Source organism: Bemisia tabaci, chromosome 1, assembly GCF_918797505.1.
Source record: "Bemisia tabaci chromosome 1, PGI_BMITA_v3".
NCBI lineage: Eukaryota > Metazoa > Arthropoda > Insecta > Hemiptera > Aleyrodidae > Bemisia > Bemisia tabaci.
The window spans coordinates 4,613,515-4,632,370 of NC_092793.1; the positions used below are offsets into that span (position 1 = coordinate 4,613,515).

Genomic DNA, 18,856 nt, shown 5'->3' on the forward strand with positions numbered 1-18,856 from the left:
CTGAATGCCTTTTGCCATAATTTGATCTCTCACCCAGGACATTATTTCGACGGTGTAAGTCGGCAATCACAAATCTCGTTTGCGGTGTCTGAAAATCTCCACCTCTTTGTTATTTTTTTGAAGGAGAACATATTGACATAATTCCTTGAAGTTTTTGCGGAATTTTTTTCGCACACAGAAAAATCACGACAGTTTTAAAGAATTACCGTTGAGTAGTTTTCCGTTTAAAAAATACAGTATGACAAGAAGTCTGCGACATTGCAAACCGAGTTTTGTGATTGCCGACTTACACCGTCCATTTTGTCCTAAGTTTAGGGAAAGCCAGCGTAGAAATCTTTCTCGGAGGTCAGTAAAAGTCAGAACATTAAGCATTTTTTGAGTCAGGGAATTTGAAAAAGAAGGGAGTAGGTATGGCAACTCTGTTTTTATTTTTTGAAGCAAATTTCGTAGGTTAAACACTGACAATGTGGAGCATTTATTTTCTGCCCCTCTACGTGATGAATCATTGGTTCATCACGACTGGATGACCACCGTGCGAAGTCAACGCGTTATCCCATTCATTTGTCAGCTCTAAATGAATTAATCACGGATTTTGGAGCATGGGCCCCCCCTCGTTTCTCAGATATTAAAAATAGCTCTCCGAATGTTCGCGTGGTGCTAATAAGCAGTCGCTGATTGGTACTTCAAACAAATAAGCCGCCTGTACATACAATGCATATGCTCATTCGTGTAACAGAGGGATATTTATCATCGGGAGATCGACATTCTTTACTCATCCAGTCGTGGTTTGTTGCGTCAATACACCTCGGTAAAGTCAACTTGCGCGCTTTTGAACTGCGCGCTGCACAACGCAGCTCTTCAGACTTCCGCTCTCTCCTTGCACCGCTGCCATGTATGCAATTTTTTGACGACTTCTCTCTCCTCGTCAATTTTTTAACCGAGAATTCTTTTTCTTTCGCTTCGAAAGCGGGGTGGAAACCGAGTTCCTGCAACCACTGCCCTCATATGCATGGGACAAGCCGCCAATTCCACTTCTGGAGTAGGAGGCTCAGGCAGGGTGTCTACTGGTCCAGAATTTTCGGAAATCGTACTGATTTTTCAATGGCGGTCCGGAAGTACTGAAAAAGTGCGAAAATTCCGCAAGGAGGTCCGGTTTTTATTCCTTCATGCCGAGCGTGTCTCTTAAGGTGATTCGTCAAGCTCAAGTAACGTGGTCGAACTGGCATGCGTTTTATAGCATTGATTATGTCACAAATCTCGGCAGATTTTGAATTTTTTGCAAAACGAAGGACGATAGCCCCTATGCGCACAAGCCTAAAGAATCATTCTAAACCCAAAAATCGGCAAAATTCAGAAAAATGAAAGCAGAATAGTGTTCGGAAAAAAAACCTCGCATTCGATACAGAAATCGGTAGCTGAATCGAATGCGAGGTTTTTTTCCAAACACTACTCTGCTCTCATTTCTCGGAATTTTGCTGATTTTTAGGTTTAGAATGATTTTAAGGCTCATTCGCAGGGGCTATCGTCCTTTTTTTTTTTTTTTTTTTTTCAGAAAATTCAAAATCTGCCGAGATTTTTGACCTAATCAATGCGACATATCTCATGCCAGTTCGACCACGTCATTTGAGCTTGACGAATCACCTTAATAAAGTCTGGAAAGCATGCAATTCCCTGCGCGTTGATTCTTCGAGTAGTAATTTCACCGTCACCATCGAATTGTTCTCCCTTTTTCTTAGTTTTGCAGCCAATAAATCTGCTTCCTCTCCTCTGTCTTTTTTGTTTTTATTCGTTTTTTTTTTTTTTTTGTTTTGTTGTTGTTGCTGTTGCTTGAAATAGTGCGACTGTACCTTCTGTAGACGGGAGTAGCAGCTGTCACTGCTAGTTTATGGCGCTCACGATCGATTCATTCACGCGACACATCACTCCGTTCGCACGATTCTTAGAAATTCAATCATCTAGGATGAATGCTGTCATTGGATTTTTTTTTTAATTCTATTATCTTCGCCTCTTCCTATCGTTGTTTTTCGTGACACCTCCCCGTCCCATGTATTGCCTTGTGCATTTTACACTCATGCGTGTACAACAGTTGAGACGATCATTTCCCATCGCATCGTCAGCAAAATAGAGCGAGTCGGTAGAGAATTTTCTTTTAAGTTTGTAAAAACGACCCAAAATCAGTCATTCTCTCATTTTCGCTTGGTTTTAATTCATCAGTTAAATGTTGACAATTAAGATTCACTGGAAAAAAACACCTTGTATCTAGAGTCCAGACTCTTGAAAACATTGACAAGAAAAAATACTCTTGATTCAATCGGATTTTTGCTTGAATCAAAACGAAATCCGCTTAAATTAAGAGGACTTGGTTCTTGATGTAAGCTAGATTCTGATTGAATCAAGAGTACTTTTTCTTGTCGATGTTTTTAAGAGTCTGGACTCTAGATCCAATGTGTTTTTTTTCCCAGTGTTGTATGATTTTATCATTTTACCGGATGGATTATTACCACCTGGATATTATTTTTTCGTCCGGTTTTTCTTGATTTTCGAGTTAGGCTATGTACATTTCGGAATGTTCTTCCTTCTTCAGGCCAAAATTTTGATAGTTGTCTAGCACTCTTTCCTTGTGCGCGTTCTAGAAGAAGGAAGAAAAGGAGGAGTAACGTTTTGGGCCTTTTCCGGCCCCACCTGGATTTTGCTAAATGTTTCATATTTTCAAAGTACTAGTCTTAGGTAGACTCTGTGCCAAATATTAGACCGAACGGAGCCCATGCAAGGGCGCAGCAGCGCCTCAAACCCAAAATCCTGGAATCGAAAAACAATTATTTTCGTCGACTTTTTCGACTGTTATCACTCTTCCAGCACATGATTCTTATGTATTTTTTTGCGTACTTTTCGTTTCTGGCCTTTTTAAAGGCCTCCGATAAATTTTAAGGGGCCTTATGGCCCATTGTTGCCATTTTTGGCCCATTTTTAGGGATTTTTTCCATTTAACACATTCAAAACTCAATTTAATCCAAAAACTGTGTACATTTTTGAAAAGTACGTAAAAAAATGAATAAAAAATGTTCAGTAAAATTTTTTCCTATGTTGCCAAATTTCCGAGAAAATTGGTCCCAAAGTGTCAAAAACGGCAAAAAATCGATAAATCGCCGCGTCTAAGGTTCAAGAAAGTGGAGTACATTTTTCATACTGTACCAGATAACAGCTCTTATCCATCCATACAACATATTAAAATATCATAGTTGTACCTGGATTCCCACGATGTGAAAATTGACCGAGATGTCGATTTTAGCGGCCTTTTTATACTTGAAGGCAGCTCTTTTGAATGTTTCTCGACCTTAGTCACCCTCTATGGGTGTGTACTGTATGTATTTTTCTACGTACTTTTCATATCTGGCCATAAAAATGGCTTCCTGTGAATTTTAGAAGGCCTAACGGTCCATTGTTGCCAATTTTCACCAATTTTTAGGGGTTTTTTCAAGTTTACGTGTGTGAAACTTAATTTAATCTAGAAACCGTGTACAATTTCGGAAAGAACGTAAAAAAATACATAGAAATGTGATTTGTACCTTTTCCCTACGTTGCCAAATTTTCGAGAAAAATCGTCCTGAAGCGCCAAAAATGCCAAAAATTGGATTAATCATCACATCGGAGGTTTCAGAAAGTGAATTTCAAGTTTTTCATTCACTACAATACTTATGAAAATGGAAAATTGCAATGCATCTCAGGATACGTGTAATGGCGCGATGAATCGTGACAAAACGAGCCCATAAGGTGCTTTTACGTTATCTTCATCCAAATTCACTCTTTATTCCTGTAACCTCGAGATAATCCTTGGTTCTCAAGATGCTTGCTACGGGCAAATCCAAATATAATCGAACAACAGAAAATGCGTGGTGAAAGTGTCCCATGAATGTCATATATTCACTTCCTGAGAACCTCCGACGTGATGATTAATCAATTTTTGGCATTTTTGGCGTTCAGGACGATTTTTCTCGAAGAATTTGGCACGTAGGGAAAAAGGACACATACATTTTTAGTCTTTTTTTAGTTCTTTCGAAATTGTAACGATTTTAGATTAATTAAGTTCTCACGTACACTTGAAAAAAACCTAAAAAAATTGGTGAATTGAAAATTGGCAACCAATTGAGTTAGGCTTCCTAAAATTCAAGGAAGATTTTGTTATGCCAGATATGAAAGTACGTAGAAAACAATACATACGAGTACACACCCATAGAGGGTGACTAAGGTCGAGAACATTCAAAAGAGCTGCTTTCAAGTTATAAAAAGGCCGTAAAATCGACATTCGGTCAATTTTACATCGTGGGGAATCCGGTAACAACTATGATATTTTAATATGTTGTATGGTGGATAAGAGTGTTATCTGGTACAGTATGAAAAATAGTACTCACTTTTTGAACTTGACCGGCGGATTTATCGATTTATTGCGTTTTTGACACTTATGGGACCAATTTTTCTCGGAAATTTGGAAAATAGGAAAAAATTTTATGAACATTGTTTATTCATTTTTTACGACTTTTCAAAAATGTCACAGTTTTTGGATTTATTAAATGAGATTTTGAATGTGTCCCTGAAAAAATCCTACAAATGAGCCAAAAAATGGCCAAGGATGGGCATGAGGCCCCTTACACTTAATCGGAGGCTTTTACAAAGGCCAGAAACGCAAAAAGTACGCACCAAAAACATAAGACTCATGTGCTGGAAGAAGTGATAACAGTCGAAAAAAGTCGACGAAAATAATTGTTTTTCGATTCCAGGATTTTCGGTTTGAGGGCGCTGCTGCGCCCTTTGCTATGGGCTCCGTTCGGTCTAATATTTGGCACAGAGTCTACCTACGATAGTACTTTGAAAATTGGAAACATTTAGGCAAAATCAGGTGGGGCCGAAAGGCCAAAAACGTTACTCTCCTTCGTCTTGTACATAGCTAACTCACAAATCAAGAAAAACCAGACGAAAAAATAATATCCAGGTAATAAGATAACAATCAACAGTAATCAATTAAATTTAATTGGTTTGGTCATTCATTCACTGTGCAACTTCAAACTTTTATTACTGAATGTTTTTCGGATTTGATACTTTTACAATGTCATCGTATTTTCAACCGAAGAGAACTCAAACATATATTTTCTACGACACTCTACAATCTGCAGGGAGTCCGTTTGGCTCATATTATGAAAATGCTTGCGATTTTTTATTTCTTAGCCGAAGGAATGTAACTTCATCCCCAGGTTGCCAAATTGACTCGAAGATTCCAACTTTTTCATCACGAAAATATGATTTTACAATTTCTGTCCAAAATATATCGATATTTTTGTGTTCTTGGCGCAAAAATCAGTGAAATGTTTCCTTTGAAATGCCACACAATTTTGTAGGGTATAGGTAAATGTAATTCACGATCGAAGATTTTGCAGCATTGACATGCAGTTCCGTTCTTTCGTCCATTTCCGCACGAGCGATAGTTCTCAGTTTACCAAAGAACGATAAATTAAATAGAAGAGTTGAAAGTCATAACATAGTAGCCCCATTAGTGCCGGTTGTCATGTGGGTGTCATATTGAAAAATGGACTAACGCCAGTGCTGCCATAAGGAAAAACGCCGCGTGAGCATTCGAATGTTGCCGAAGTGCTCTCAGAAAATATTACCTTTTGAAGGCAGTTATGGATATTTTTCCTTGCAATTCATAGACACTCTCGATCAAATTACGAACAAAATTCTATGAAAAATGGAAGAAAAATATGTATAAATTTGCCCGAAAATGCGCAATTTGTCGAAGCGGCCGAAGGCTCACACAACGTACTTTCCAACACGGCAGGGTGACCCGACTTATGTGCGCATGCGCAATCGGTCCAAAATTTCCAGTTGGAATGTCGACAGACAGAAGTTTTTGTGTCGCTATATATAAGATTGTGCATAGCTCATTGTTGATGCATAAGAACCTAGATTCCTCAGCTTCATAGAATTTCTTTTGTAAATGTCTGTCTTTCTTTTCATGATGCAAATGGAGATGTTGCATGTGTGAGAGATTTGCGATTTGACTATCTATTCCTATGTAAAAGTTCGCGAGAAAAACGATGGTACCACCGGTTTTCTCTGAAATCAACTCCCAAGATCAAAAAAAGCTTTTAAAGTTGAGGCTGTAATGGAGGGGATATCCCACGCTATCCTTAGAGTCCACCTCTACATCAAGACAAACTCCCCATGCAAAGATAGGGAGCAAATATATTAACAGGGCTGCCACTTCATTTGGGGACTCTAAAACTGAAAACACGGTTGATGCATTTGCTTCCTATCTTTGCATGGAGAGTTTGTCCTGATGTAGACGTGGACTCTCAGGATAAGGTGAGATATCCCCTTCATTTTGGCTTCAACTTGAGAGCTTTTTTGAGCTTGGAAGTTGATTTCAGAAAAAACCAGTGTCACCATCGTATTTCTCGCAAACTTTTACATAAGAATCAACAGTCAAATCGCAAATTCCTCGCACATGCAACATCTCCATTGTTACTCTAGGGCTGCAGGGCCCTCGTGATATTAGAGTTAGCTATGTGCCATCCAGCCATCCTAGCAACACCTGATACACGGAAAAAAAGTTTTAGGGATGATCCTCTAAAATTGTGGTACTACCCCAGCTTGTTGGATGATATGGACTTTTCTAGTTAATTTTCGTAGTGCTGCAACATTTGGGTTAGTAACCTATTATATTGGTGGCAATTAATTGGAATTGCCCTAGCTAGGACTTGTACCATACCCCTTTTTTCCGTGTAGGGCTCCGTTCTTACACGGAGAAAGAGAAAACCTCGGTTACACAGGGTGATCCAAGATTAAATCGCTCGCAGGCTGAGCGTGTACAAGCGTTTTAGCACTTTTAGCAAAGTGAACTGAAGAGCTTCGGTCCATATTGAACTTGGTCCATATGAGCCAAATTCTTTGGTTCTGTCAACCGAAAGGATGACAAGTTGTTTCGCACGACTGACGGTTCGATCTTCAGAAGCAAAGAGCGTCCACTGAAATAAAGCTCTAGAATACGTGAGGGATTTGCAATTTTTAGTACTTTTTCCATGTTTTTCGCGAGAAACACGATAATGCCACTGGTTTTTCTCTGAAATCAGCTCCCAAGCTCAAAACAAGCTCTCAAAGTAGAGGCCGTGATGGAGGAGATATCCCACGCTGCCCTGAGAGTCCACCTCTACACCAAGACTAACTCTATGCAAAGATAGGGAGCAAAAATGCATTAGCAGGGCTGCCATGTTTTCAGTTTTATAGTCCCCAAACAAAGTGCCAACCCTGTCGATGTATTTGCTCCCTATCTTTGCGTAGAGAGTTTGTCTTGATATAGAGGCGAATTTTCAGGGTAGCGTAGGATATCCCCTCTTTATGACCCCGACTTCGTGAGCTTTATTAGGCTTTGGAGTTGATTTTAGAGAAAATCAGTGGCAGCATCACTTTTCTCGTGAAATTTTTACAATTATGGAATCAGTATTTAAATCGCAAGCTCCGTTATCGGTTCGTATGATCCAGGGTTTTTTTCATCCAAAAAATAACGGTACGTTTGTTTATTTCTCCTCCAATGAGCAATTACTATCAATCGGACGAGGCTACGAGCTGTCGCGTAGGCTCTTATTTTGTGTCAGTTTCCTCGCTCTCCTTCGCACCTACAAGGAATCGCGTGGCGTGGCGTCCTTTGCGGTAAATCGATTGATCTGCCATTTAACTCCATGGAAAAGGATCGATAGACAGATTGTTCGCAACGATCACCTTAATAATCGATTCTTTACCATAGCTCCAAATGGGTAGATATCGATAATCGTTCATTCACGCCTCGCCACTGATCTTAAACCTTTCTTATTATCAGTGTAAACCAAATTAGACCTCCTAAAGAAATGAGCTGTTCAAGGATGTGCGACCCTTGACTTTTATTTCTATCGAATAAGGCTCCTTTTCATGCGAACAGAAGCTCTGACGTGCTGAGGGAAAACGCCGCATGAACATTCAAGAGTTGTCAAATTTCCTTTAAATAGAAATGTTAAATAAAATGTTTAATTTTGAGAAAAGTTGTGAATATTTTTCATCGGAATTTTCAGGAACTTCAGATTAAAATACGAACAAAATTCTCTGAAAAATTGGAAGAAAAATATTCATAAGTTTACCAGGGAATCCTTGTTTTATTGAAGAAAATTTGACAACGCCTGAAGGCTCATACGGCGTTCTTCCTTAGCACAGCAGAGCCGTAGCGAGGCGTGCTTCGCAATACATCGATTAATCTGCCATTTAAACCTTCGGGGAAAAAAATCGGTTAAGAGGGTGCTCACAACGATCCTTTCAATAATCGATTCTTTACCAAAGTTTCAAATGGGAAAATATCGATAGTGGATTATTGAGGCCTCGCCACTGCGCGTAACGTGACGTCAGTCGCGCCTCCGGTTTCCTAGCTGTCAGCATTTGGACGTATTTCTACCAAACAGACCTATGCGGAGGTGAGAAATATGGGGTGTGCTCTAGGAAGCTGCATAAGAAGCAATGTAAAAGTGGGTGTGATTCCTTTGAAGAATTGGAAAAGCGGGATTTTACATATTATCAAACAGACCTATGTGCCAATTGAATGCGGAACTCATGAGCCGCGGGTATGGCAAGAGAGCGTTGTGGACAGGGCTCATGAGTTAAAGACACGGATCCGCGGATCGGAGTCTCCATCGTCCCCGCTGACGTCACTGGCGCTTCATTTTTCTCATTCACTCTTACGCAAAGAGAACTAACAAGCACACCCCATATTTCTCACCTCCACATAGGTCTGTTTGGTAGAAATACGTCCATTTGTCATTCGTGATGATGGCTCACTCGCAATAAATCACAGTGACTAAAAGTCAATCACGGCGCGGCGGGAGAAGAAGCGATTGCATGGGAAGCGTGATGGAAAGATGGTCGGTATCAATTCCATCGGGCGAGGAAGAAGGTATTTGACCTATTTCCACGAGTTGTGAGGGGATGAACAAATGTCACGAAGATGAGCCTCGATCCACGGCGAAAGGTCAATCGCTCCCCTTTTCACGTGGCCAAGTACCTTCGGGCCTCGGCTCCCGCCGTCGCACCGCGCGCCGCAGTGGCAGTGCCGCTAGCTCGTTGACCGGAAAAACCGTGTCTGGGAGCCAGAAACCTCGGCTGCTCTGCCGTGATAGCGAAGAGAGCCGTAAGTGCAAAAATGAAGTTTTGAGAAAACGGGCTCAGAAGCTTCTGACCGGAACATTTATTGAAAGACTTGCATTCTACGCCGGAAATTGACCATAGAGTCGATGTCATTTCAATAATCGCCCCGATGGCCACGATAGTTGTTAAACGTTTACGGTTTCCTTGGTAACCTTTGTTTGCTATCAGCTGATATCGAGTAATATGCCTAGGAAGCTCCAACCACTGCATTCTTCCAAAAAACCGCGAAAACTTTAAAATTCAAAATTTCAAATTTTGAACGTAAAGTACATTTTTTCCATCACGAGATTAAAGCACAGACAAAAGTTTTGAATTATTGACTGTATCACCATGATTCCAAAAATACACTACACAACATAGCATTGGCTAACAATAAAACAATATGCAATAAAATAAAGTCATGACAAGGTACATAGTCGAAAATGGCGCCGATTCCCATCAACCAACGCGCGGTCTCTCCAATGTAACATGGTCCATTGATACTCCCCAGCTGGGACCGTCCGGAATAGCAGCTCTAGTGCAAGCACCAGAGCCGCTAAAATGAAGTTTTGAGAAAACGGGCTCAGAAGCTTCTGACCGGAACATTTTATTGAAAGAAGCATCCGTTCTTTGTCAAATTGCCACTAATCGTCCGGAAGACTCCTAGAAATCGTATGGATGATTAAAAATCGACTGATTTTATTTCCATTACATAAAAAGGGTATTTTTCATTTTCATGCTAGGTTATTGTTAGGCAAGACAGCCGTAAGTGCTATCTTCTGCATGCTTTCGTGGTTGCGTTTTGGACGCACAACAAACACATTTTCAGGTTAGAAATTGGCAGAAGAGGGCGGCACTTTACTGGAAAGCACCGTTTTCATTGGCTCTCATGCATCTACGGCTGTCTTGAAAAAAAACTGTGTCATTTTTGTGCACTTACGGCTTTTGCATACGTCTCGTTTTCATTAAATTAGGATGAATTTTGCTGTTTTAGCTGTCTCAGTAATTTCATCTAAAAGAGTTTAGACGAATTTTGAAGAAAACTCGATTTCGAAAATTTTGCACTTACGGCTCTCTTCGCTATCACGGAAGTACTGCTCTGCCATGCTAAGGAAGAACTTCGTATAAACCTTTGAGAGCTGCCGAATTTCCTTCGATAAAATGTTTATTTTTGAGGAAAGTTATGAATATCTTTCCTTGAAATTTTCAAGAATTTTAGGTGAAATTGCAAACAACATTGTCTGAAAAACTAGAAGAAAAATATTCAAACATTTACCAGGAAATTCGCGTTTCATCAATGGAAATTTGGCAACGCCTGAAGGTTCTTGCGGCGTTTTTCCTTAGCACGGCAGTACTCTGCTGTGACAGCGAAGAGAGCCGTAAGTTCAAAAATGAAGGTTTGAGAAGATGATTTCTGTAAGTCTCTCTCGGGTGATTGGTGAGAATTTGATAGAGAACAGAGGCTTTTTTCAATTAAATTTTTCGCTCAGACGTCTGAGCGTCACCAACGTCTGAGCGAAAAATTTAATTGAAAAAAGCCTCTGTTCTCTGTCAAATTCTCACCTATCACCCGAAAGACTTTCAGAAATCATTCATACGATTGAAAATCGACCAATTTTATTTCAATGGAGCTTCTTGCATGCGTGAGGGATTGGCGATATAAGTACTTTTTCTTACATAAAATCTCACGAAAAGTACGATGTTGCCACTGATTTTTTCTGAAATCAACCCCAAAGCTCAAAAAAAGCTCTCAAAGTTGAGACCGTAATGGAGGGGATATCCCACGCTACCCTAAAAGTCCACTTCTGTACCAAGTCGAACTCTCTATGCAAAGAAGAGAAAGCCTTAACTTTGAGAGCTTTTTTGAGCTTTGGAGGTGATTTCAGAGAAAATCAGTGCCACCATCGTGTTTCTCGCAAACTTTTACGTAAGAATCGGTATCTAAATTGAAGACTCTTCACACTTTATGTAGAAAGCAGAGGTAAAAAGGGTATTATTCATTTTCTTACTAGGCTAGTGTTAGGCAATACAGCCGCAAGTGCTTTCTTCTGCATGCCTACGTGGTTGCGTTTTGAACACACAACTACCATATTTTCAGGTCATAAATTGGCAGAGAAGGGCGGCGAATTTTACTTGAAAGCACCGTTTGGCTTTCTGGAAGAATAATGCTACTTACGGCTGTTTTGTTTGAAACTAACATAAGTCATTTTTTGCGCTTTTACGGCTTTCTCATAATTATGTCTCGTTTTCATAAGAATAAGACGAATTTTGCTGTTTTAGCTATTTCAGTGATTTAATCTAAAAGAGACTAGACGAAATTTGAAGGAAACTCGATTTCTAAAAATTTGAGACTTATGGCTCTCTTCGCTATCACGGCAGCCCACCAGGAAGAAAGCCACATGCGCCTTCAGACGTTGCCAAATTTCTTCCGATAAAATATGAATTTTCAGAAAAATCTGTGATTAATTTTCCTCAATTTTTTCAGAGAATTTCATTCGCCATCAGATCTAAATTATTTGAAAATTTTTGGAGAAAATATTCATATCTCTCTTTAATAATAGACTTTTTATTGGATGAAATTTAGCAACTCTTGAATGTTCATACGGCGTTTTTCCTTATCAAGGCAGTATTAGGAAGACAGTCGTATGAATGTTCGAGAGTTACTACATTTCCTTGGATGGGACGTTTATTCTCAAGGATTGTTATGCATATTTTTTCTTAAAACTTTCTGATATTTTAGATTAAATTCCTTATATGTATGTACACAGTCTTGTATATGGGCAAACCCAAACTATCGTATACTTTTTTGCTAATGCGCACATTTTAATTGAATTTAAATAGCCTCAGCTTCATTATTTTGTACTAATTTTTCTTCCTTTCTATTCCAGTTGCTATCTTACGAGCGGTACCTGATTTCCGCGTGCCTTCTACGGATTGTTCTTCCAGCTTGCCTTTTGATATGTGAGTACGCCAGTCTTCTCAATTTTACTTGTTTCATCTCTTTAGTTCTTTGATGCCGATATTTCTGTTGCAGCATTTCAATGTGTCCAATTTCAAAAATCCAAAAAACCAAAACAGTTGGTCAAATAAGGAACTATTTAGAAAGCAAAAAAGATGAGGCTCGAGATGGGAACTTACAACAGGACCGCACGCGTTAAGCGGAAAGGAACCAAGCCATATCAGCTATTGCCAAATTTAATCGGGCCCTTGAATTTTTTATGAGAAAACGGTTGTGCGGATTTTTCTGCAAATTCCAGTGAATTTTTTGCACAACACGAAACAAATTCCTTAAAATTTTCAAAAGAATCCGCACAAACGTTCTCTTGTAAAAAATTAAATCGCCCGGTTAAATTTGGCAATAGCTGGTGTGGCTTGATTCCTTTCTGCCGATTGCAGTCTCTCAAAGTTCAGTTACACGATCAAATTGAGCCATCAAACTGAAGCTCTGATTGGTGGAAAAAGACCTGAGGTGAGTATGCGACCAATGAGAGGCCCAATTCGATGGCTCAATTTGATCGTGTAACTGGACCTTCATGCCAACTACTTCGTCACGGTCCAGCCAAAGTATCACAAGCGCCGTGCGACGTTTTAAAATTTCCACCGCCATCTTATTTTTTTTACAGAGGAATGGTTCAACGAAGCTGTCCGAAAATTTCACTGAATTTTCTTCGTGCTGCCGGTGAAATTCAGTGAAATTTTCAAGCAGATTCAACCAACAATTTGTCCGTAAAAAAATGAAACGGCGGCGGAAATTTTAAACGTCGCATGGCGCTTATGATACTTCGGCCGGAAGGTGACGACTTCAGAATGGAGATGTTGCATGTGTGAGGAGTTTGCGATTTGACTGTTGATTCTTTGTAAAAGTTCGCGAGAAACACGATGGTGCCACTGGTTTTCTCTGAAATCAACTCCCAAGCTCAAAAAAGCTCTCAAGTTGAGGCCAAAATGGAGGGATATCCCACGCTATCCTGAGAGTCCACCTCTACATCAAAACAAACTCTCCATGCAAATATAGAGGGAGCAAATACATTTACAGGGCTGCCACTTTATTTGGGGACTTCAAAACTGAAAACACGGCAACCCTGCTAATGTACTTGCTCCCTATCTTTGCATGGAGAGTTTGTCTTGATGTAGAGGTGGACTCTCAGGATAGCGTGGGATATCCCCTCCATTTTGGCCTCAACTTGAGAGCTTTTTTTGAGCTTGGGAGTGGATTTCAGAGAAAACCAGGGGCATTATCGTGTTTCTCGCGAACTTTTACAGAAGATTCATCAGTCAAATCGCAAATTCCTCACACATGCAACATCTCCATTGCACAAAAACGCTTGAACCAGTGAGAATGTCCAGAAATACGTCATAGACGAATGGCATTCTTTGAACGTCATCGCGGTATAATGTCCTGTTTGCGGAACCCAACACTTTGAGTAAAAGTAGTAGAATAACTTGCCAGAACATGAAGTAATCGCACAATTAGCATTCCGCACCGACATGATCGTCCAGTGATGGATCGGTACGCTCTAGTCGATTGGATCAATTAGGTCATGACCAACAGCTTTAGTGTCGTGGCCGGTGGCGTAGTGAGACTCACCTCCCATTTTTGGCCTGTGCTCCGGCTCCAAATGGCAATAGCCTCTCTTGAGTGTCTGTCGCCATCGCGGAGCATTTTTGCAAGCCTTGACTTTGTTACCTTTTTTTCCTGCGACCAGTATTGTTCTTTTTCTTTACGGCGCGTTCAATTCAATATCGCTTTTGCTTTTTTAGCATCAAGTCTGCGTTCCATCCAAATCTGCGGAAAATGGATCGGACGACGAGAGTTTTTTTCAACAGTCCCCAATCTTCAAGTTTTTAACTTGGTACGAATGCAGCATTCCATACTTATTCCAGCTGTCTGGATTTTTCGTTAAAATCAGTGTTAGTTAGTGGCGGGCGTGCTTCGCGATAAATCGAATGATTTGCCATTTGAACCTTCGAAGGAACGGATGAAAAGGATGTAGATGACTCTCCAGATGAAAGGATGCATTGTAGCCTTTTTCCTTTTCCATAAGGATCGATAAAGAGGGTGTTCGCAACGAACACCTTAATAATCGATTCTTTACCGTAACTTCAAATGGGAAAATATCTTCGCTTCGCCACTGGTGTTAGTCCATGAAAATTTGCCCTCGGCTGCCAGTAACCTCTGGTCAAGTAGACGATGCATGCGTTGAAGCGCACTTTACAACAATGCAAGGTGTATTTCGGTAACTTAGAGTATTGCTTTCCATTTAATTTGAAATTTGAAGAGAGTGAAAGAAAAACCCGGATTTTTATAAGGGAGTTGCCTTCGAAAATTAGGAAAAATCAGGGAACTTGAAAATTCAAGACACCGTGCTGTTTCGTGAACATGTTCGTGTCTCTCTTAAAAAATGCAGGGATGTAGAATGTTTTTAGCCTTCACACTTCTGTCCGCATCAGACTTCTTTCCCTTCACATTGCTGTTTACGTAAGACTGCGCGCTTCATTATTTTCTTTACATGAACACACAGTTATCAGTTTCCTTCGCTGAAAGTAATGCGCTTCAATGTCCCTCCAAAAGAATAACGTGTTTAATAGTTTCATTCACCAAAAGTAGAATAGCCTCCACATTTTTCCCACTTATTTGGTGCTTTCTTTTTTTAAAAACCCCATTTCGGCGGCCTTCACATTTTTATTGCGACCGAACGCGGCCGAATCAATCATTTGATCGCGGAAGTTTTGCAACCTAGTTGGCTGATTATTGAAATTGATAGACAAAGCGATAGACAAAGAAGACATGAGGAGTACGGAGCGATCCTATTGGTTGAAATGGGTGCTTCCTAGATACCAAGGGAGAAAATGATAGACTCACTATAGGTTCTCTCTTGGGTTGCCTTCAGTAAGTCCATTACCAACCTTCCTACCTCCTTTGTCCATTGCAATTACTTGATTCCATCAATCACTCCATTTGTGTCCATCCTTTTTGTCCTCTTTGTCTATAGCTTTACCTATCAATTTCAATAATCGGCCTGCTAAAGATGATTTTCCAACTTGATTCGTAACATTTTGAAAAGGAAACATGAAATGAGGGGCTTAGGAGGACAAGGCGCATAAGTGCAGTTTTTGCTATTTCGAGAAATAATTGTTTAACTTTAAAGTTTCGAAGTTACATAGATCCTTATGGCGAAAAGAAAGTTCAAACTGAATTTTTGATGCTTTAACATTGGAATTTGGGAGCCAATTTTTCTCAGATTATGCATTAAGATTATAGTTTTACTTGAAATCATTAATATCTCAATTTTTCAAAAACTGCACTTTTGCGCCTCGTCCTCTAAGCCCCTCAAATGTATAATGATTGAATTCAAACATTTTCTCAGTGCGGTCCACCGAGGGTATGCCATCGAATCGAGAGTTCGGGTGAAACACGCTGCACAAGAAAAGTAATGCAGGAATGTGAGCAATGAAGCGTGAATATTCGGTACTTATGCAACAACTGTCACGTTACCATGTCCATTGTCTCATATTTTTGTCTTGCTTTTCTTTACTGCCCAGTGCCCGTGTCGTAAGTCAGTGCGTTCCCTAGGCGTTGCATTGAGATCATGCAAGGCCGTATGGAGGATTGGAGGTGTCATGAACCCTGATTTAGCACCTCGCAGTAAGATAGAAAAATCCATCGAAAATGATGATTTTTATTCCATGCGTCTCGTATTTTATTCTCCTCCAGGGTTGCCACAGTCAGGGAAAACCGGGAAATGTCAGGGAATTTTAAAAAGTCAGGGAAAACCGGGAAATGTCAGGGGAAATGACGAAAATGACGAATATGTCGGGGAAAATTTGTTAAATGGCCTTCATTTGCTGTCTAGCTTGGGTTTGAGGATTCGAACATCAAATTTTGCTTGAAAACCACTTTCAATTTTGCCTTCTTAGCCATCCGTCACATCTTCAATTGTCAGGGAATTCCACCAAAATGTGTCAGGGAATTTAATTTTCTAAATTCTGTGGCAACCCTGTCCTCTGTTTGCTGGAGAAAAAAAATCTGAAATATCTAAATTAACCCACTGAGGATATCTTTGTAAAACTTAATTTATGGAAAGAGACCGTACCAGAAATTGCAAAATATACATCCTCATCCATTTTCTAAGGCACTTTCTGGTGACGAGGAATAAGTCGCACCCTATGCTCACACGTGGAGACAGCTTCACTTTACACCCCCGTTTTTCCCGCGCGAGGAAACGCCCAACACTTCCTGTTTTTTATCTTTATTGCTTTTGGTCGTCTCTGGATACTTGTTTTACCCTCAACCACCACCAATTCGTCATTTGTTTTACCGAATATAGTCGCTTCGTAACCTCTGAAACGGTTCACAACTGCACGAATATACACTTTCAACAGAAGAAAAGTCAAGGAAGCAGTTTAAAAAAATGATGAAATTTCAATTTTTTCCTTCTTCTTGGGGGATGACAACTAAGGGAGCGAGAAAGTAAAAATATGTGATTTATGCTGTTTTTTAAGGGCCGTTCGTATTCTACGCTCGCTAAGATGAACTTCGGATTTCTCGCAAAGTCTTCAGAGCCTTCTTTGAATCAGGATGGATACCTAATCTGCATTGAGAACATTTCCCAGTTAAGAATTCTCTGGCGAGAATTCTCGTTGAGTCAATTATAAATCTCTCGCAAAATACAGGATGTTTCATTGAAATAACAGAAACATTGTTCGAAACAAATGAATATCCTGTTATCTCAGCAAGAATTCTCTTCTGGGAATTATAAATCGGAATTTTGATAATTTCATAGAAAAATTTTCTCCGTGCTCTTACCGATACGACGCTCGCTGCGCTCCCCCAACCCCCGGAAAATTTGGAGCCAGTCCATCCTCCCTGGTTTTGTATTGGTTTAGTATTTTGTCATTTCTTCAAGTCCGCCTTAATTTTTTCCGGAATCTCAAATTCTAGGCAAAAAATTGTTCAATTTTGAAATCCTCTATTGCACTTAAATCTGAAATTTCCAGCCGAACTATGCTTGACATCGTTCCAGTCGACCCCTCATCTCCTGATAACCAGGCAGAATTTTCAACTAAACCCCTGCGTGGGTGTGGCCGAAATGAGCTGATGTGCATTTGGGGCTTAAATTGTCGTATTTGCGCGCAAATTCGTCACTTTTTACTTCACGGTTACAAAAAAGAAAGAAAGAAAGAAAGTAGTAGTAGTAGTAGTAGTAGTAAAATAATTTTATTTTAAAGCGGTGCTTTAGCATCTAAGGCCATTTACACCTCTAAAGAGGGCAGTAACAGTAATAAATTTACATGGAAATATCAGTAAAAATACAAAAGGGTTGAGGGGAAAGGTTAAATTTTGAGATTAGTGGAGCGCATAAATTCAAAAAGTTTTACAGGATGAGTATTCAGAAGTAAATTTTTAAGAGAGGGTAAGGGGTAGGGAAAAAAACGTTTTCGGATATCTTTATAAAGTGGGCAACTTATAAGAAGTAGTAGTAATATAATTTTATTTTAAAGCGGTGCTTTAGCATCTAAGGCCATTTACACCTCTAAAGAAGAAAGAAAGTAGTAGTAGTAAAATAATTTTATTTTAAAGCGGTGCTTTAGCATCTAAGGCCATTTACACCTCTAAAGAGGCAGTAACAAAGAAAGAAGTAGTAGTAAAATATTTTATTTAAGCGGTGCTTAGCACTAAGCCATAAAGAAAGAAAGAAAGAAAGAAAGGTAGAATTTTCATCTTAGGAATGAAGTAGTTCAAAATTGCGTGGTACAACTGTTCTCCTTTTCCCTTTAATCAGACGGGCCGGGCCGTATGGGTGTAGGTGTGAAGGATGTCCTCGCGTGTATCGTCGAGCTGATGCTCAGAATTTTGTGAATGGAAGACTTGCAATAGCTTGCCGCATTTCGTTGCTCCCCTCACGTAAAAGTGCATCCCAATTTCTACGTGAGCCCTGCGGGTAGATTTTTTTAGACGAAATTAATAGATAAAGCTATAGACAAAGGAGATTAAAAGCATATCGACGGTGAAACTACCAAACCACGTATCTCGTTTGCTGTGTTTAAAAATCTACTCTCGCATTTTATTTTTTTGAAGTAGACCAAATCAATATCATTCCTTGAAATTTTCACAGAATTTTCTCCGCACGAAGAGGAAAAATCACAGAAATTTTCGAGACTGGACGTTGAGTAGTTTTTCATTTAAAAAATAAAGTATGACAGGAAGTCTGCGACGTCGCAAACCGAGATACGTGGTTTGGTAGTTTCACCGTCGATATGGATACGGAGCGACCCTATTGGTTGAAATGGTCGGTTCCCATAGACTATAAAGGAGAAAATTATGGACTAAATATGGGGTCTCTCGTGGGTTGCTGTAGTTACTCTATTACCTTCTTTTTTTTGGTCCATTGCAACCACCCGTTTTCATCAATAGGATCCCTCCATATCCCTCTTGTCTTCTTTGTCTATCAATTTCAATAATCGGTCCGCTGGAAAGCGTGGAGTTTTATGGACGATGAGGCGCAACTCTCAAAGCAGTTAGGCTTTTACGTCAAATGAGCGACGCGATATGTCACTTCATCGCCTACCTGACATAAGGACGTAACTACACTATACAATGAACCCTGTCCTCCATACGTTTCAATGCTTTTCCGGTGTCTTCTCAATGTATAGTTACGCA

General features: G+C 39.9%; 1 protein-coding gene across 10 annotated transcripts in view; it reads left to right on the forward strand.

Moving 5' to 3' along the window:
- Nucleotides 1-18,856, forward strand: part of Piezo (piezo type mechanosensitive ion channel component) — a 144,126-nt gene that overhangs the window by 5,838 nt on the left and 119,432 nt on the right. For all 10 annotated transcript variants that reach the window (XR_011900476.1, XM_072304185.1, XM_072304119.1 and 7 more), the window contains exon 2: nucleotides 12,084-12,156. Coding sequence is in view for 9 of the 10 variants with exons in the window: in XM_072304185.1 (XP_072160286.1) it covers nucleotides 12,084-12,156 (73 nt within the window). In the remaining variant the exon portion in view is untranslated. The remainder of the gene's footprint in view (nucleotides 1-12,083; nucleotides 12,157-18,856) is intronic.